This window comes from Schistocerca nitens, chromosome 4 (assembly GCF_023898315.1).
Source record: "Schistocerca nitens isolate TAMUIC-IGC-003100 chromosome 4, iqSchNite1.1, whole genome shotgun sequence".
Taxonomy (NCBI): domain Eukaryota; kingdom Metazoa; phylum Arthropoda; class Insecta; order Orthoptera; family Acrididae; genus Schistocerca; species Schistocerca nitens.
The window spans coordinates 22,959,679-22,981,271 of record NC_064617.1 but is presented as its reverse complement, the minus strand read 5'-3'; the positions used below and the strand labels follow the sequence as shown (position 1 = coordinate 22,981,271).

Sequence of the window (21,593 nt, the reverse complement as noted above, 5' to 3'; positions counted from 1 at the left end):
GGTTCCAGACTGAAGCGCCTACAACAGCACGGCCACAGCGGCCGCGTATCCTCACAGACAGTGTCACAGGAAGTATCACAGCGTCAAAAAACGAGGCCAGCAATTTTTTAGTGCGTAATTCACATACATGTTTCGCACCTTTCTTGCCACTAGTGATTTGAAATGAAATGTCGTGTGACGAGGGCCTCCCGTCGGGTAGACCGTTCGCCTGGTGCAAGTCTTTCGATTTGACACCACTTCGGCGACTTGCGCGTCGATGGGGATGAAATAATGATGATTAGGACAACACAACACCCAGTCCCTGAGCGGAGAAAATCTCCGACCCAGCCGGGAATCGAACCCGGGCCCTTTGGATTGGGCCCTTTGGATTGACAGTCTGTCGCGCTGACCACTCAGCTACCGGTGGCGGACAGTGATTTGAAATGCAACTGTTTAAACTGTCTAATACTGTTTTCGTTTAAAATAAAATTTGTTGTTGTTGTTGTGGTCTTCAGTCCTGAGACTGGTTTGATGCAGCTCTCCATGCTACTCTATCCTGTGCAATCTTCTTCATCTCCCAGTACCTACTGCAGCCTACATCCTTCTGAATCTGCTTAGTCTATTCATCTCTTGGTCTACCTCTACGATTTTTACCCTCCACACTGCCCTCCAATGCTAAATTTGTGATCCCTTGATGCCTCAAAACATGTCCTACCAACCGATCCCTTCTTCTAGTCAAGTTGTGCCACAAACTTCTCTTCTCCCCAATCCTATTCAATACCTCCTCATTAGTTACGTGATCTACCCACCTTATCTTCAGCATTCTTCTGTACCACCACATTTCGAAAGCTTGTATTCTCTTCTTGTCCAAATTAGTTATCGTCCATGTTTCACTTCCATACATGGCTACACTCCATACAAATACTTTCAGAAACGACTTCCTGACACTTAAATCTATACCCGATGTTAACAAATTTCTCTTCTTCATAAACGACTTCCTTGCCATTGCCAGTCTACATTTTATATCATCTCTACTTCGACCATCATCAGTTATTTTACTCCCTAAATAGCATAACTCCTTTACTACTTTAAGTGTCTCATTTCCTAAACTAATTCTCTCAGCATCACCCGACTTAATTCGACTACATTCCATTATCCTCGTTTTGCTTTTGTTGATTTTCATCTTACATCCTCCTTTCAAGATGCTATCCACTCCATTCAACTGCTCTTCCAAGTCCTTTGTTGTCTCTGACAGAATTACAATGTCATCGGCGAACCTCAAAGTTTTTATTTCTTCTCCATGGATTTTAATACCTACTCCGAACTTTTCTTTTGCTTCATTTATTGCTTGCTCAATATACAGATTGAATAACATCGGGGAGAGGCTACAACCCTGTCTCACTCCCTTCCCAACCACTGCTTCCCTTTCATGTCCTTCGACTCTTATAACTGCCATCTGGTTTCTGTACAAATTGTAAATAGCCCTTCGCTCCCTGTATTTTACCCCTGCCACCTTCAGAATTTGAAAGAGAGTATTGCAGTCAACATTGTCAAAAGCTTTCTCTAAGTCTACAAATGCTAGAAACGTAGGTTTGCCTTTCCGTAATCTTTCTTCTAAGGTAAGTCGTAGGGTCAGTATTGCCTCACGTGTTCCAATATTTCTACGGAATGCCAACTGATCTTCCCCGAGGTCGGCTTGTACCAGTTTTTCCATTCTTCTGTAAGGAATACGCGTTAGTATTTTGCAGCTGTGACAGATTAAACTGATAGTTCGGTAATTTTCACATTTGTCAACTACTGCTTTCTTTGGGATTGGAATTATTATATTCCTCCTGAAGTCTGAGGGTATTTCGCCTGTCTCATACATCTTGCTCACCAGATGGTAGAGTTTTGTCAGGACTGGCTCTCCCAAGGCTGTCAGTAGTTCTAATGGAATGTTGTCTACTCCCGGGGCCTTGTTTCGACTTAGGTCTTTCAGTGCTCTGTCAAACTCTTCACGCAGTATCGTATCTCCTATTTCATCTTCATCTACATCCTCTTCCATTTCCTTAATATTGTCCTCAAGTACATCACCCTTGTATAGACCCTCTATATACTGCTTCCACCTTTATGCTTTTCCTTCTTTGCTTACAACTGGGTTTCCATCTGAGCTCTTGATATTCATACAAGTGGTTCTCTTTCCTGCAAAGGTCTCTTTAATTTTCCTGTAGGTCTACTGGGCCATCTAGCAACTAATTCTAAGGGGGGGGGGGGGCGGGGGGGGGGGGGGGGGAAGCGTAATTTCCCTCGTCAGGACAGGACAGCGTCGGCGCGCGTTCTGACGTCATCGAGCGGTCGGCCCGCACCCCGCTGAGCTGCATTCATTTAGGCCGTAGGTCAGCAGTACCTGTGTTAGCGAGCACGGAGAGCTGGGGCCGCTGCCAGTTGCTTTAGCGCCCTAGGCCAGAACTGAAAAACGACGCCCTCTCCTCTTCACAACAGTCGGTCTTCCCGCTATGCTCCCCCTCCGCCTCCAGCAACATCCAACGACACGACAATGCAAATATCTTATTATACTTTTCAGCATTAAACTAAGGTGACTGGACGTCCTCATTTTCTGATTTCTGGTGACAATCCCCAATTTTCATGCTTTGTTCTCAATGCCGTTAAAACTGATACTTATTTTGTTTCCTCAATTGCTGAAATTTGCCAAAATAATTGCTGACCATTTTAAACTATAACTCTACTGAATATACTAGTGCAACGAAATTTGGCATCAATTACCTGTTTTATTCAATTGCAAGAAATGGACTAATACATGTGTGGTACTATTTTATGGTGCGAATGAATTTTTCCTCGAATTTAGAAATTATGCTGCACTGATGTGAGACACGCTGAAACATCAGACTAGCTCATCTAGATGGTCGTGGTGTTATTTCGTTTCTATTTTACTTGAAATATTTTTAGAATGTAGAATAAATTGCATCTCTTACAGCATTCACTGTCTTGCGATTAAATAATTAAATGACGTCTCGTCTGCATTTTCTGTTACGAGTTCTACAACTTTTGCTAGCCGCCCCAGTGGCACAGTGACGTTCGCGATTTCCGTTTCGTACTCAGTAGCGGCAGCTTTAGTTTTGAGGTAATTAGAGGCACTGTGTTTACCTTTGTCAAAGCAAGTAAGACGTATCATGTAACTGTTCTGTATGCTGTTGAAAACAATTCTGTGTTTTAATTTTTCCTGTTTTCCACTTTTTCCCTCATTTGTTCAGTTTCTTCGCTGTTAATTTGAAAAATTTTTTTCAACTTTTGCCTCCCCTAAAATTATACCGCCCTAGGCTGCCTAGTGATAGAAACGACCCTGAGAAGAACTGCAACATCCAGAAGAGGAGTGTACTCTTCAATTGAAGCCAGTGGGACAGGCAGAGCTCAAGAGCACGTGGCCAACAGGTCAGAGGTCGGCTGACGCGCGAGGTGGCGGGAATGGCGTACGGCGGTGAATTGCAACAGCCCGCCGCCCATCACGGCCACCTTCTCACCCTCCCTTTGCCCCTCGAACGTGGCCGTTACTGAGTGAGACGGTCGCTGCGTTTGAAGAGCTTCCAGCAGCTGTACTCCGTGCTGTGATCACCGCATGACACGTTTAACGAGAGGCCCGGAGAGAAGCCAGAGAGCATTATTGTGCAATTTAGCAGCCCACGGCGGTGTGTCCGTAGCGGCTCCTCGCAGAGCCGTGCGCGAATTCAAACTGAAACCGTACAAAGCGGCTAGGTCGCAGTGAAATTTTGAGAATTTTCGGGTAACATCACATTTTTTGTATGTATTGTCCGTCGCCCAGAACTCCTTCCACACTCTGAACAACAATTGCACGTCGAATCATTCCAAGGGGCGAAGTGGAAAATGAGTCTGGACATCTGAAATACGTTGGCTGGCTCTGAGCAGTATGGGACTTAACATCTGAGGTCATCAGTCCCCCAGAACTACTTAAACCTAACTAACCTAAGGACATCACACACATCCATGCCCAAGGCAGCATTCGAACCTGCGACCGTAGCGGTCGCGCGGTTCCAGACTGTAGCGCCTAGAACCGCTCGGCCACTCTGGCCGGCTGAAATCAGTTATTTAATACGCTTATATGATATCTGGTTTGATGTCTGCATTTAATTCCTTTCACACATGTTTATTCCCGCAGTATTGGGATGGTCCTGCACATATTTTTGTCACTAACAAATATGTTCTGCAACGTTTAAATATGAACAACATATCGAAAGTGCAAGAAGATAGGATAAAATTGGAGCATCTTCTCCAAATGTTATGTTTGAAATCCTCATTTCCGTTTATGCGGCAAAGTAAATTTGCATCAGTTTAGTAATGAGCACTATAAATAATTGTCTTAGAAACCGTAGGGAGAATATTTTTAACTCCGTGATAAAATAATTGTGTGTGAGAGAAGCAACTCTGTGTATGTTACAGTGGCAGTTAGATTATGCAGTATCATAGTATCTCACAGACGAAAAGCATTATTCAATATTTCTTCATCCACAGCCCGAATAAATATATTTTTTGCACTATCGTTTCAAGTATCTTGTGATTATCACCGTAAACTACTCTCTCGGAGGAATTTTGCTTCACTGCAGCTGTTGAAATCGACATTTTGCTTCGTGCATCACTTGATGCCCCTTATTCCTCACGAAATGCAGACAGTAATATGTCGAATTTCGTACCCAATCGTATTTCGATTTTGCGCTTTTTTTTCTTTTGTTATTTCTCCTGTTTTTGTGTCTGAGTTCATTAGCTTTTGTACTTTTATTTTGTGGTTTTGTTTTGTTCTTTTCAGTTGCTTTTAAGTTTTTAGACATTTTTGTTGTTTCGTTTTCAGGGTTTCGGATCTGGAGAAGCTGAGGACGATGACTTTGTAAGTATTATGCCTCACATATCAACTGATTTCATTCTCGGTCCACTAGTAAATGTCTGTCGTGCGCCTCGCATCTTAATTCGACATGCATCCTTCAGAACACCGAAATAAATTAGAAATGACTGAAAACGGCAGAAGAAGACCACTGAGAAACGCACACAGTACGTGGTTGTTACAAGGCGTATTCGGTCGCAGGCACGTGTGCTCGACGATCACAGGTAACGACGAAGTTTCCGTAATTTTGTCAGCCTCTTCTCCCACGATGTGAAAGTCTACGGAAAGAATTATTGTCCAGAACACTAATACAGTCTTGGGAGCCTGGTTTGCTTGCGGCTGAAGATTTACATTTAACCGTGACAACGATATTTATAACTTATTCGTAGTGTTGGTTCTTCAACATTGTAGCTCGGAGGCTGCAATACATATTAAAAAATTCAAACGTTGGTGCCATCATTTTTAGAGAGGCGAACTTCTGTATAAGCCCCAGCCTCCAGACAGAATGGACTTTTGTTGCATTTGATACATCACGTACGGTACTAGCAACTGTAATTTCTTAATCCTGATCACAAATATAGCAAGAGCCCCAATGACCGGTTTCACCTGCTAACAAGCATCTTCAGGTAACATTGAATCCTTATTACCACAGGAACGTGTCGCAAAGCGACATCAGTTGGCATAAAGTGTCTGAGTACATGGCTTACGACGCTCTACTGCTTTAGTAAGGATTTACCGTTGTCTGAAGATGCTTATTGCTTATCAAAGTCGGTCAACAGTATTATTATTTTTGGCTATCATAAATAATAAATTAAAATTATTACATAGTGTTCAGATAGCGTGTTCCACACCTTGACTATGACAGGTTTTGTAAAAGATAGTCATAACCAGTTTACATTCTAATTATTGAGCTTGTAAGGAAATCGAGAATGGATGGATGTCAGTGTGTGGGTGTTACGTCGACGTGTTGTGCAACGGATTGATCTGACAAGTACCCTTTGGCTCCTGCAAGAAGCAATTTCCACCCTACACTACTACAGAAGTCAGACACGCTCCTAACGTACCAAAAATAAATGCCTGAAAAACTTTGAGCAATCAATATCTTCTGGAGTAGTCCGCTATAAGGAAAAGACACAAAAATATTCTCTTTTCTTACGTAGCTAGTGGGATACTTGAGTACTGGAGTATTGCTAGTTAGTGTAAGAAAAACATTACACGAACGGAAAATTTTATTTATTGCAAAATTTAAGAAAAATCAAATGAAACTTTTGTTTATAAACTGATACACAAATTTCTGGGTTCTTTTTGGAATAGGAGGTTACCTCTTATGGAGAGGAATCCTGTTAATGACATTTTTATACCAAATGTGGGAAAGCTCTTTTAGCCCTTTCCTTTAAGAATGTTATTTACTCGGCAGGATGGCTGAGAGCCGCGCCTACTCAACTTGAATAATTATCCGACTGAATTTTTCTAAGTACAGTCGAGGCTGTCGCGTGAGAAATGTAATGGAGTGACGTGAATGAAGTATGTTATTTCTAATGGAGGAAAGATGGGGCTCGCTTACTCTGTAGTGCACAATACCGTGAGCTGCGACGACTGCTGCCTGTGTCGTTCGCCGCTGAAAAATAACGGCCAGCCGGAGTGGCCGTGCGGTTCTAGGCGCTACAGTCTGGAACCGCGAGATCGCTACGGTCGCAGGTTCGAACCCTGCCTCAGGCATGGATGTGTGTGATGTCCTTAGTTTAGTTAGGTTTAAGTAGTTCTAAGTTCCAGGGGACTGATGACCTCAGAAGTTAATTCCCATAGTGCTCAGAGCCATTTGAACCATTTTTGAAAAATAACAAAACTATCTCTTTCTACCTGGATTGACCTTCGCCAATCGAACTCTCACTATGCCTTGATGAAGTCAAGGACTCCTATCTGCCCCTAGTCTAAGTATTGGCGTGGTACACCGGTCAGATAACCAGTCCACCACGATGCCATTTAATGCTCGCTCACAGGGTCTAACTAATACTCTGTCTGTGTTCACACCGCACATTAAATGTCGCAGTCAACACAGTGAACAAACGCTGAGTCGTGAGCGACTCTATACAGTGCTCTCTGAGTGCAGTACTGACTAGAGACTATGTTCCTCACTCTCTGCGTACACGCACTAGCGCACTGACTCCCACTACGTGTTCCTGCTACAAAAGTGTCACCGGAACGACTTCCCTCCACGTAAAAAGCGAAAGGGTGTATCATCTGCTGTCTTTCCCTCACTCCTCCGGCTCATTACGTCAGAAATAGTCCACCAATCGGCGCTACTCTTACAAACGGAAGAATGGCGCTCCGTTTAAGCCTACCAATCCGGAAATGTATAGCATCTGTGTTGGGGAGTTACTGTCCACTTGTGAGAACTCTGAAACTACACACGTCAAAAAAATGCGTATGCTGGGGGCTCTCCCAAACAATACAACGGGTTTTGCTTTTAAGGTGAACACGCTGGCCATTATCCCATTTCTCTGGCGAAAACTGTTTTGGTCCGTGGGCGATCAGCCGGCCGGCAAAGCTGCGTGCTAACTCACCCTCCTACGGACTTTCCAGCGGGCTGGTTGCCTCCGCCAAACAAAAACTCCTGTGGCCATCGTGTCTCAACCTTTTAATCTCGGTGCGCACTTGCGATTTATTTATTAGATTCGCATATCGATTAAATAGAAATATGTAAAATTGACTCCACCCTATCGAGTTTGGGCTCGAATGAAACGTCTTGATACGCAGATTACGATGGTGAGATCGGAATATGTAAGAAATGAATGTCAGGAGACCACGCCACCTTACATAGATTGCGAAAATTGTCGTGCAATTAGCTTTGTATCATGTGCTTTCAAAATACAAGAGGATCGTGTCAAAGACTCGAAGGGAAAATTAAAAGCAGGTTATGGGGAAGGCCAGTTTGGTTATGGGAGAAGCAAGAGAAACCTACAAGCAGCTTTAGAAGTGCGGCTAATGACCAAGAGTAGGGTACGAAACGAAAGAAACGCATGTTGCATCGTACATATGGAGAAGCCTTTTCATAATGTGGAATGGAATAACATGTTTTTCATTCTTTGGATGTGTAGTCTCGACTAGGGGAACAGTTCCAAGAATTTATATACCTACATCTACAGCTACGTGATTATTCTGCAGTTCACACTTAAGTGTGTGACAAGGGGTTCACAAAACCACTTTCAGACATTCATCGATGGTTCCGCTCTTGAATAGCACTTGGGAAAAATGGACACACAAATCTATTCATGCACACTCTAACTTCTCCTAATTTATTACAATGGTAGGAGTCAGCACAATATTTTTGCATTCGGACGAGAAAGTTTGAGATTTAAATTTTGTGTAAAGATCTCACAACAGCCACAAATGTCTTTGATTTAATGATTACCACCCCAACTTGCTTATCAAATATGTGGCACTCTCTCCTGATATTCACGATAGAACAAAATCAGCTGCTCTTGTTTTTACTTTTTCGATGTGTGACGAGAGTTGTGTCAAAAGCCTTGCGGAAATCTAGAAATGTGGAATCAGCTTTCGATGACACTCATTACTTCGTGTAAATAAAGAGCCAGTCGTGTGTCAGGAGAACGATATTTTCTGAAACCGTGTAGGTTATGTTTCATTAGATCGTTTTTCTCGAGGTGTTTCGTAATGCTGAAACACGGCATGTGTTCCAAAACCCTATTACAAATAAATGGCAACGTGTGGATCTATGATTCAGAGGATTACGTCCATTTCCATTCTTCCACTAGAGACAAGAATCGGGAAAGGGGTTAAGGCAGATTGCTGGTTCTAATCCGTGATATTTAATTTGTGTGTGGAAGAGGCAGTGAGAGATGTAAAGGACACTTTCGATGGAAGAGCTATTTCTGTCATGGACAGAAGATTACAATGGTACAGTCCCCTGATGATACAGCAGTGGTCGCCGAAAGAAAACAGCAACAGGTGAGGTGGTTGCTGAAGGGAAACGTGTGCTAGCCAGCTGATGGCTATGATATAGACACAAACAAAAAGAAAACTGAAGTGATGTTGGTATTGTCATGCTGATGACATCACTAACGTCACTTCTACTCTCTCCCCCAACTCCCTTCCCAGCCCACTTCCCCCTCTCCTTACTGATTGCCTTCTCCTCCTCCACTTTGTGAACGGGTGGAAAAAGACTCAATTTCAGCTGCTGGAGAGGAAGGATGTATCAGATTGTCCCAGGACTGTCTCCCCTCCTCCACTTGTGAGTTGGCGGGGAAAAAGCTCAGCCAGTGCTCTAGAGGAAGTATATAAGGTATTTATTTGTTTATTTATTTATTTTTGGCAGGAAATGTGCTCAGTTAACAACCTGTTGGTGTTAGACAGGGAAGAGATTAAGCGTACAGCTGAAAACTACGTCCATAACCTCCTGCACGAGAAATGGAAGAAGGTGATAATGGAACAGCGTAGGGCGAATGCTTTTCAGCAAATAGTGCTGATGCAGGAGAAACGACTGAGGATGGATGCATTTCACAACTCATAGAGACTACTGGCTGTGGTGGAGCTCTCATGTTTTTTGAAATTGATGGTCAATCCACAGTGCAGGAGGCAACTTCGTCGTATTCCACTACCGTAGACTGACAGAACTGCTCACCTTGGGGCACGGAACTCGACTGAAGAGACCTGAAACGGGTTGTGTTCCCCTTTCTGATCACGTGTGTGCATATTTGTTAACCTTGCCAAGTGCCCTAGTTCACAACACCACACGAAATTGGCAGGAAACTACCCTACAGCCTCTGGTGGAAAAATTGGCTCCTTCAGATCTACAAGTGTGTAGCTGCTCAGGAAGTTGTACACAGATACGTGTTAAGAAGGAACAGGGCAGCAAACCATAGTAAACTATCACTGAAGTGTGCGAAGAGTTGCCTCCTACTGATCTACAGGTATATAGCTGCTGAGGAACTTGTACACGGGTACATCATAAGAAGGGTAGGTGCAGCAAAGTATCACTGAAGTGTGGAAGGGCCAATGCACACTACCACAGCTGACGGAAAACGTTTCACTGCTCTTATTACAAAGCGAATTTGTCGTGAAAAAACCGCCACGCGTAAACAACTGATCTGGCCAACACATGCACCGGAAATTCAGCAAGGTAACTGCAATAACACAAGTTCCACAAAATTGTCCCCAAAGCTTATTTCCATAAAAGAGTGGAGACAGCTGCATGTGAGTTCACTCGATGTTTCCACCAGTCTTACCTACCCTCCCACGTCACCTCCTCCCTGCCTCTGCTCCCCCTGTAGGCAGGGTTACCACTTTTCCAGGCTTGTTCTAACCTGTCGCTTACTAGATGAAGGCAGAGCTCACCGTCTGCAGCATCGTTGACAGAACCGACTGCGGACTTTTGGTGCAGAGCCGAGTGGAGGGTCTGAATCAGAGGCTCAGACGGTTTAGCGACCGTGTTGGCTGCAGATTCCTTGACTTGCGCCATAGGGTGGAGGGGTTTCGGGTTCCGCTGAATAGGTCAGGAGTTCACTACACTCAGCTGGCGGCTACACGGCTAGCGGAGGCTGTGTGGCGTGGACTGGGCGGTTTTTTAGGTTAGAAGGCCTCGGGAAAGTACGGGATGGTGTGACGTCCGTTGGGATTCGTTACGTCACATATAAAGGAAATAAATAAATAAATAAATAAATATATATATATATATATATATATTATTTTTAATTTATCAGCACGATTCTTTCTCTCAGGGATATTGTCGTTTCTTATCACTTTTACTTAAGTAAATATGAAACGGGTTCTTGAAGGGCCTCAGTTATTCATGTACCAACTTTAGATTTTGAACGTGATGACTAAATTATAGTTGCCGTTAACTGAATTGAATGTAATTTTGTTAATTTCTGTTTATTGACTGCAAAGCAAGGCTTGAGAGAATTTCGATTGTTGCCGTGGAGCGGCCAAGATAAAACTTACTGAACTCGTGGAATCTTTATAGTTTAAAAACATGAACTTTAACGTAAATTAATTATCTGTTGCAATTTAAAAAGGTTCTTATAACGAAATATCTCGCATTTAAAGTTACTGTTAACACTGAAAAATAAATTAATACTTCGGTGCGTAATGTCCGACCAGAGGCTGCATAGGAAGATGAGCTTCTCGCAGCGTAAATTACTGAAATAATGCTTATTAAAAATAGTTAGCCACTGTGAGCATTTGAGGCGACAACTATTACAAAGAAATTCATTTTCTAATAATAATAACAAGTTTATTTAAGCAGAAATACGAATAACTTACATAAAATATGTGTAGCCGCTCAATGGCTGCCTTCTGTATAGCGAAACAAAACAACTATTACAAAGAAATTCATTTTCTAATAATAATAACAAGTTTATTTAAGCAGAAATACGAATAACTTACATAAAATATGTGTAGCCGCTCAATGGCTGCCTTCTGTATAGCGAAACAAAACAGTGTGTGCACCACAAAGTATGTCTTTCCTCCTTGCCCGTACAATCGCGTCTCTTTCGATCTTTTTTTATTTTCATAGACATTAAATAAAGATGCTATCGCTGCGTATCAGTTGTTTCAAGAACATTAACTATATCTTTTACACTAATTATATTCATAAAATACGTAAACTACGATTTACAACCGCTAAAAATGTCAATATTTATGTGACGTACCGTCACAGTGGGCTGCAATCTCAAAGGGTGCATGGCAAATACAGGACGTGCTTGGATCAAGGAACAGTCGGAATTGTAGTTGTAAATTGTTGTAGTTGTGCTGGGAAAGTCCCTGAGCTTCAAGCGCTAATAGGAAGCACAGAAGCTGAAATCGTTATAGGTACAGAAAGCTGGCTAAAGCCGGAAATAATTTCTGCAGAAATTTTTACGAAGTCTCAGACGGTGTTCAGGAAAGATAGATTAGGCAGAACTGGTGGTGGAGTGTTTGTGTCTGTCAGTAGTGGTTTATCTTGTAGTGAAGTCGAAGTAGATACTCCGTGCGAATTGGTATGGGTGGAGGTTATACTTAATAGCCGAACTAAGTTAATAATTGGCTCCTTCTACCGACCCCCAGACTCCGATGATATAGTTGCTGAACAGTTCAGAGAAAATTTGAGTCTCGTAACAAATAAATACCCCACTCATACGGTTATAGTTGGTGGGGACTTCAACCTTCCCTCGATATGTTGGCAAAAATACTTGTTCAAAACCAGTGGTAAGCAGAAAACATCTTCCGAGATTGTCCTAAATGCTTTCTCCGAAAATTATTTCGAGCAGTTAGTCCACGAACCCACGCGAATTGTAAATGGTTGCGAAAACGCACTAGACCTCTTAGCCACAAACAATCCAGAGCTAATAGAGAGTATCATGACAGATACAGGGATTAGTGATCACAAGGTCGTTGTAGCTAGGCTCAATACCGTTTCTTCCAAACCCACCAGAAACAAACGCAAAATAATTCTATTTAAAAATCGGATAAAGTGTCACTAGAAGCCTTCCTAAGAGACAATCTCCATTCCTTCCGAACTGACTATGCAAATGTAGACGAGATGTGGCTCAAATTCAAAGGTATAGTAGCAACAGCAATTGAGAGATTCATACCTCATAAATTGGTAAGAGATGGAACTGATCCCCCATGGTACACAAAACAGGTCCGAACGCTGTTGCAGAGGCAACGGAAAAAGTATGCGAAGTTCAGAAGAACGCGAAATCCCGAAGATTGGCTAAAATTTACAGACGCTCGAAATCTGGCACACACTTCAATGCGAGGTGCCTTTAATAGGTTCCACAACGAAACATTGTCTCGAAATTTGGTAGAAAATCCGAAGAAATTCTGGTCGTATGTAAAGTACACAAGCGGCAAGACGCAGTCAATACCTTCGCTGCGCAGTGCCGATGGTACTGTTACCGACGACTGTGCCGCTAAAGCGGAGTTATTGAATGCAGTTTTCCGAAATTCCTTCACCAGGGAAGACGAATGGAACATTCCAGAATTTGAAACACGAACAGCTGCTAGCATGAGTTTCTTAGAAGTAGATACCTTAGGGGTTGCGAAGCAACTCAAATCGCTTGATACGGGCAAGTCTTCAGGTCCAGCTTGTATACCGATTAGGTTCCTTTCAGATTACGCTGATACAATAGCTCCCTACTTAGCAATCATATACAACCGCTCGCTCACCGATAGATCTGTACCTACAGATTGGAATATTGCGCAGGTCGCACCAGTGTTTAAGAAGGGTAGTAGGAGTAATCGATCGAACTACTGACCTATATCATTGACGTCGGTTTTCAGTAGGGTTTTGGAGCATATACTGTATTCAAACATTATGAATCACCTCGAAGGGAACGATCTATTGATACGTAATCAGCACGGTTTCAGAAAACATCGTTCTTGTGCAATGCAGCTAGCTCTTTATTCGCACGAAGTAATGGCCGCTATCGACAGGGGATCTCAAGTTGATTCCGTATTTCTAGATTTCCGGAAAGCTTTTGACACCGTTCCTCACAAGTGACTTCTAATCAAGCTGTAGGCCTATGGGTCATCGTTTCAGTTGTGCGACTGGATTCGTGATTTCCTGTCAGGAAAGTCGCAGTTCATAGTAATAGACGGCAAATCATCGAATAAAACTGAAGTGATATCAGGTGTTCCCCAGGGAAGCGTTCTGGGACCACTGCTGTTCTTGATCTATATAAATGACCTGGGTGACAATCTGAGCTGTTCTCTTAGGTTGTTCGCAGATGATGCTGTAATTTACCGACTAGTAAGGTCATCCGAAGACCAGTATCAGTTGAAAAGCTATTTAGAAGAGATTGCTGCATGGTGTGGCAGGTGGCAGTTGACGCTAAATAACGAAAAGTGTGAGGTGATCCACATGAGTTCCAAAAGAAATCCGTTGGAATTCGATTACTCGATAAATAGTACAATTCTCAAGGCTGTCAATTCAACTAAGTACCCGGGTGTTAAAATTACGAACGACTTCAGTTGGGAAGACCACATAGATAATATTGTGGGGAAGGCGAGGCAAAGGTTGCGTTTCATTGGCAGGACACTTAGAAGATGCAACAAGTCCACTAAAGAGACAGCTTACACTACACTCGTTCGTCCTCTGTTAGAATATTGCTGCGCGGTGTGGGATCCTTACCAGGTGGGATGGACGGAGGACATCTAAAGGGTGCAAAAAAGGGCAGTTCGTTTTGTATTATCACGTAATAGGGGCAGGGGTAAAATACAGGGAGCGAAAGGCTATTTACAATTTGTACAGAAACCAGATGGCAGTTATAAGAGTCGAGGGACATGAAAGGGAAGCAGTGGTTGGGAAGGGAGTAAGACAGGGTTGTAGCCTCTCCCCGATGTTATTCAATCTGTATATTGAGCAAGCAATAAAGGAAACAAAAGAAAAATTCGGAGTAGGTATTAAAATCCATGGAGAAGAAATAAAAACTTTGAGGTTCGCCGATGACATTGTAATTCTGTCAGAGACAGCAAAGGACTTGGAAGAGCAGTTGAACGGAATGGATGGTGTCTTGAAGGGAGGATATAAGATGAACATCAATAAAAGCAAAACGAGGATAATGGAATGTAGTCGAATTAAGTCGGGTGATGTTGAGGGTATTAGATTAGGAAATGAGACACTTAAAGTAGTAAATGAGTTTTGCTATTTGGGGAGCAAAATAACTAATGATGGTCGAAGTAGAGAGGATATAAAATGTAGACTGGCAATGGCAAGGAAAGCGTTTCTGAAGAAGACAGATTTGTTAACATCGAGTATAGATTTAAGTGTCAGGAAGTCATTTCTGAAAGTATTTGTATGGAGTGTAGCCATGTATGGAAGTGAAACATGGACGGTAAATAGTTTGGACAAGAAGAGAATAGAAGCTTTCGAAATGTGGTGGTACAGAAGAATGCTGAAGATTAGATGGGTAGATCACATAACTAATGAGGAGGTACTGAATAGGATTGGGGAGAAGAGGAGTTTGTGGCACAACGTGACCAGAAGAAGGGATCGGTTGGTAGGAGATGTTCTGAGGCATCAAGGGATCACCAATTTAGTATTGGAGGGCAGCGTGGAGGGTAAAAATCGTAGGGGGAGACCAAGAGATGAATACACTAAGCAGATTCAGAAGGATGTAGGTTGCAGTGGGTACTGGGAGATGAAGAAGCTTGCACAGGATAGAGTAGCATGGAGAGCTGCATCAAACCAGTCTCAGGACTGAAGACCAAAACAACAACAGGGGAGAGATTGTGGCAGATATGATACGCGAGTTGGGATGGAAGTCATTACAGCAAAGACGTTTTCCGTCGTGGCAAGATCTATTTACGAAATTTCAGTCACCAACTTTCTCTTCCAAATGCGAAAATATTTTTTTGAGCCCAAACTACATAGGTAGGAATGTTCATCAAAATAAAATAAGAGAAATCAGAGCTCTAACAGAAAGGTTTAGGTGTTCGTTTTTCCCGCACGCTGTTCGGGAGTGGAATGGTAGAGAGATAGTATGATTGTGGTTCGATGAACCCTCTGCCAAGCACTTAAATGTGAATTGCAGAGTAATCATGTAGATGTAGATACACAAAGAAATCCATCTCCTGGGAGTGATATACTGTTCCCCATCTGCAAAAATGAGTCACAGATGGACAAAAGACACGAGAACGGGATGCTTCCTGCAAGCTGTTAAATGTATTCCTGAAAAAGACTGGCCCCAATGTACCAATAGGGAAATACCTGACTATCCTTCTCAGATGAAGAACTGAATGATCGACAGTGGCATGCTTTCGCTGGTTGAGCCACCACTGTCTGAAAGTAGTTCTCAACTAAGTAAAATAAAGTCTCATGTAGCATAAACGTTGACAGAGTATCACAGTATGTCCTATGTAAGTGGGATACATATGGCTCTTTATACCTGTCATCTCACGGTGCACCAATCCGCCCACTCTGCCTGCAGTAGGTGAAGAGCGGTGTCTGCACTCCACCACTACGTGTGGTTCTAACCCATCATTGCTCACATTTATCCAGCTTTTTTGTGTAACTGTCCAAAGTCTATCTTGTAGAGGTTTCAGATGCTCCACTACGTATAAATATATACAGGGTGGTCCGTTGATAGTGACCGGGACAAATATCTCACGAAATAAGCATCAAACGAAAAAACTACAAAGAACGAAACTCGTCTAGCTTGAAGGGGGAAACCATATGGCGCTCTGGTTGGCAAGCTAGATGGCGCTGCCATAGGTCAAACGGATATCAACTGCGTCTTATTAAACAGGAACCCCCATTTTTATTACATATTCGTGTTGTTCGTAAAGAAATAACAATGTTTTAGTTGAACCACTTTTTTCGCTTTGTGATAGTCACAAACGTGTAAGTACGTGGTGTCACGTAACGTTCCGCCAGTGCGGACGGTATTTTCTTCATGATACACTCCTGGAAATGGAAAAAAGAACACATTGACACCGGTGTGTCAGACCCACCATACTTGCTCCGGACACTGCGAGAGGGCTGTACAAGCAATGATCACACGCACGGCACAGCGGACACACCAGGAACCGCGGTGTTGGCCGTCGAATGGCGCTAGCTGCGCAGCATTTGTGCACCGCCGCCGTCAGTGTCAGCCAGTTTGCCGCGGCATACGGAGCTCCATCGCAGTGTTTAACACTGGTAGCATGCCGCGACAGCGTGGACGTGAACCGTATGTGCAGTTGACGGACTTTGAGCGAGGGCGTATAGTGGGCATGCGGGAGGCCGGGTGGACGTACCGCCGAATTGCTCAACACGTGGGGCGTGAGGTCTCCACAGTACATCGATGTTGTCGCCAGTGGTCGGCGGAAGGTGCACGTGCCCGTCGACCTGGGACCGGACCGCAGCGACGCACGGATGCACGCCAAGACCGTAGGATCCTACGCAGTGCCGTAGGGGACCGCACCGCCACTTCCCAGCAAATTAGGGACACTGTTGCTCCTGGGGTATCGGCGAGGACCATTCGCAACCGTCTCCATGAAGCTGGGCTACGGTCCCGCACACCGTTAGGCCGTCTTCCGCTCACGCCCCAACATCGTGCAGCCCGCCTCCAGTGGTGTCGCGACAGGCGTGAATGGAGGGACGAATGGAGACGTGTCGTCTTCAGCGATGAGAGTCGCTTCTGCCTTGGTGCCAATGATAGTCGTATGCGTGTTTGGCGCCGTGCAGGTGAGCGCCACAATCAGCATGCATACGACCGAGGCACACAGGGCCAACACCCGGCATCATGGTGTGGGGAGCGATCTCCTACACTGGCCGTACACCACTGGTGATCGTCGAGGGGACACTGAATAGTGCACGGTACATCCAAACCGTCATCGAACCAATCGTTCTACCATTCCTAGACCGGCAAGGGAACTTGCTGTTCCAACAGGACAATGCACGTCCGCATGTATCCCGTGCCACCCAACGTGCTCTAGAAGGTGTAAGTCAACTACCCTGGCCAGCAAGATCTCCGGATCTGTCCCCCATTGAGCATATTTGGGACTGGATGAAGCGTCGTCTCACGCGGTCTGCACGTCCAGCACGAACGCTGGTCCAAGTGAGGCGCCAGGTGGAAATGGCATGGCAAGCCGTTCCACAGGACTACATCCAGCATCTCTACGATCGTCTCCATGGGAGAATAGCAGCCTGCATTGCTGCGAAAGGTGGATATACACTGTACTAGTGTCGACATTGTACATGCTCTGTTGCCTGTGTCTATGTGCCTGTGGTTCTGTCAGTGTGATCATGTGATGTATCTGACCCCAGGAATGTGTCAATAAAGTTTCCCCTTCCTGGGACAATGAATTCACGGTGTTCTTATTTCAATTTCCAGGAGTGTACGTTACCAATGTTAAAATGGACCGTTTACCAATTGCGGAAAAGGTCGATATGGTGTTGATGTATGGCTACTGTGATCGAAATGCCCAACGGGCGTGTTCTGTGTATGCTGCTCGGTATCCTGGACGACATCATCCAAGTGTCCGGACCGTACGCCGGATAGTTGCGTTATTTAAGGAAACAGGAAGTGTGAAACGTCAACCACGGCCTGCAGCAAATGATGATGTCGAAGTAGGTCTTTTAGCTGCTGTCGCGGCTAATCCGCATATCAGTAGCAGATAAATTGCGCGAGAATCGGGAATCTCAAAAACGTCAGTGTTGAGAATGCTACATCAACATCGATTGCACCAGTATCATATTTCTATGCACCAGGAATTGCATGGCGACGACTTTGAACGTCGTGTACAGTTCTGCCACTGGGTACAAGAGAAATTACGAGACGATGACAGATTTTTTGCACGCGTTCTATTTAGCGACGAAGTGTCATTCACCAACAGCGGTAGCGTAAACCGGCATAATATGCACTATTGGGCAACGGAATATCAACGATGGCTGCGACAAGTGGAACATCAGCGACCTTGGCGGCGTTATGGGAGGAAGGATATTTGGCACCCATTTTATCGATGGCAATCTAAATGGTGCAGTTTATGATGATTTCGTACGTAATGTTCTACCGATGTTACTACAAGATGTTTCACTGCGTGACAGAATGGCTATGTACTTCCAACATGATGGATGTCCGGAACATAGCTCGCGTGCGGTTGAAGCGGTATTGAATAGCATATTTCATGACACGTGGATTGGTCGTCGAAGCACCATGGCCCGCACATTCACCGGATCTGACGTCACCGGATTTCTTTCTGTGGGGAAAGTTGAAGGATATTTGCTGTCGTGATCCACCGACAACGCCTGACAACATGCGTCAGCGCATTGTCAATGCATGTGCGAACATTACGGAAGGCGAACTACTCGCTGTTGAGAGGAATCTCGTTACACGTATTACCAAATGCATTAAGGTTGACGGAGATCATTTTGAACATTTATTGCATTAATGTGGTATTTACAGGTAATCACGCTGTAACAGCATGCATTCTCAGAAATGATAAGATCACAAGGGTACATGTATCACATTGGAACAACCGAAATAAAATGTTCAAACGTAGCTAAGTTCTGTATTTTAATTGCAAAAACCTACCTGTTACCAACAGTTCGTCTAAAATTGTGAGCCATATGTTTGTAACTATTACAGCGGCATCTACGACAAATCGAAAAAAATGGTCCAACTAAAACATTCATATTTCTTTACGTACTACACGAATATGTAATAAAAATGGGGGTTCCTATTTTAAGAAAAACGCAGTTGATATCCGTTTGACCTATGGCAGCGGCATGTAGCGGGCCAACCATAGCGCCATCTGGTCCCCCCCCCCCTCCCCCCCCCCCCCCAAGTTAGACGAGTTTCGTTCTTTGTAGTTTTTTCGTTTGACGCTTATTTCGTGAGATATTTGGCCCGGTCTCTATCAATGGACCACACTGTTTGTGTGTGTGTGTGTGTGTGTGTGTGTGTGTGTGTGTGTGTGTGTGTGTGTGTGTGTGTTTCTGGTATACTGTGCAAGGATGAGACATTCTGTTTGCCCCACAGAATGTCCTCTTCACCTCTACTATTTTGGAACATCGACCTAAGTAAAATGCTTTGTTTAAATTCTCTAGGTAACCCGTGAGTGGTTGCTCAAGAAGGAATACGCGCACACAGCCATTGAGGGATGCTGGTGTTGAAAGAGATCCATTCCTGCTGTACAGACACCGGAGGAATTTTACGCAGGTCACTTCTTCCTCACGGAGTAACGTACTGCATGTCTGCCTAAAGTGTTGTCGTTCTCAACAGCTCAAGTGCTGTAATGTCAGCTCATTTATTTTTAAAAAAAGGAACTTGAATAAACATGAACACTCATTTGCTGCATGAAGTATTACCACCAACTATTGTCCAGGTGTGATTCTTATGCTTGCTACAATAAATATTGTACTGACAGACCTCACCTCACGTCATATAAAGGGTATAGTCTTTCACTTTTAAAGGAATACTGTGATGACAACACTGCAAATAACGGATTTAGGACTAAAATAAATGAACTATCCAGCTAAGTAAATGTGAAGTCACTCTCATGGTACGAACATATGCTTGCTACAATGAATATTGAACCGAGAACATTGGATATACAGCAAAATAAGAACTTAACACCATGCAGTAGTCCTTAAACATACATGCATCCAGCAAGTTCTACACACTGTGGTGACGAGGAGACTTCGTCAATGACGTAACGCTGGTAAAACCAAACAACAACAAACAATACTGAGCGAACATTTTGCGACGGTAGACGTGTTTTTCCTTCGAGTCGGAGCAGTGTGTCTTAGTAGGAGAGACGCTACGGTCGCAGGTTCGAATCCTGCCTCGGGCATGGATGTGTGTGATGTCCTTAGGTTAGTTAGGTTTAAGTAGTTCTAAGTTCTAGGGGACTGATGACCGCAGCAGTTAAGTCCCATAGTGGTCAGAGCCTTATTAGGAGAGAGACATATTCCTCTCATAACACATCAACTTTAAAAAAAGAAAAAAAACAGAGTCGCAACGACTATGTTATGCTAAGAGTGCATCCCAGCCTTCCTTCTACAGGAGGATGAAACACTGTAATAGTATGACAGAATGTGTTGCGGTAGGAAGAGGCAGATCCCGGTGCTGCACTCGCCAGAGGGTTGGGCGCTTTGACCAGCGGCTGTTGGGATCACCAACCGGCCCCCTCCCTCACACCCGTTCCACCGGTCACTGCCTAGTGTCAGAGCACTGGAAATTAGTGTTCATGGAAATCTTGAAAATAAATCGTCATGCACGTGGCGTTTACATACACTATGTGATCAAAGGTATCCGGACACCCCAAACACCTACATTTTTCATATTAGGTGCATTGTACCTACTGCCAGGTACTCGATATCAGCGACCTCAGTAGTCATTAGACACCGTGAGAGAGCAGAATGAGGCGCTCCGCGGAACTCACGAACTTCGAACGTGGTCAAGTGATTGGGTGTCACTTGTGTCATACATCGGTACCCGAGATTTCCACACTCGTAAACATCCCTAGTTACATTGCTTTTGATGTGATAGTGAAGTGGAAACGTGAAGTGACACGTACATCACGAAAGCGTAAAGGCCTACCTTGTCTGTTCACTGAAAGAGACCACCCACAGTTGAAGAGGGTCGTGAAGTGTAATAGGCAGACATCTATCCAGGCCATCACATAGGAATTCCAAACTGCATCAGGAGCCATTGCAAGTACTATGACAGTTAGGCGGTAGGTTAGAAAACTTGGATTTCATGGTCGGGAGGCTGCTCGTAAGCCACACATCACACCGGTAACTGCCAAACGACGCCTCGCTTTTTGTAAGGAGCGTAAACGTTGGACGATTGAACAGTGGATAGACGTTCTGTGGAGTGACGAATCACAGTATACAAAGTGGCGATCCGATGGCAGGGTGTGGCTATGGCGAATGTCCGTTGAACGTCATCTGCCAGCGTGTGTAGTGCCAGCAGTAAAATTCTGAGGCGGTGGTGCTGTGTTTTTCATGGAAGGGGCTTGCACCCCTTGTTGTTTTGCGTGGCACTATCACAGCACAGGCCTGCAGTGATGTTTTAAGCACCTTCTTGCTTCCCACTGTTGAAGAGCAATTCGGGAATGGCGATTGCATGTTTCAACACGATCGAGTACCTGTTCATAATGCACGGCCTGGGGCGGAGTGGTTACACGACAATAACATCCCTGTAATGGACTGGCCTGCACAGAGTCCTGACCTGAATCCTTTGGGATGTTTTGGAACGCCGACTGCGTGCCAGGCCTCACCGACTGACATCGATAC

General features: G+C 44.2%; 1 protein-coding gene across 1 annotated transcript in view; it reads left to right on the top strand.

Moving 5' to 3' along the window:
• LOC126251896 (collagen alpha-1(I) chain-like) overlaps positions 1–21,593 on the top strand; it is a 1,054,386-nt gene that overhangs the window by 708,007 nt on the left and 324,786 nt on the right. Inside the window, exon 4 of the mRNA XM_049952611.1 lies at positions 4,838–4,873. Within this exon, the coding sequence (XP_049808568.1) occupies positions 4,838–4,873 (36 nt within the window). The remainder of the gene's footprint in view (positions 1–4,837; positions 4,874–21,593) is intronic.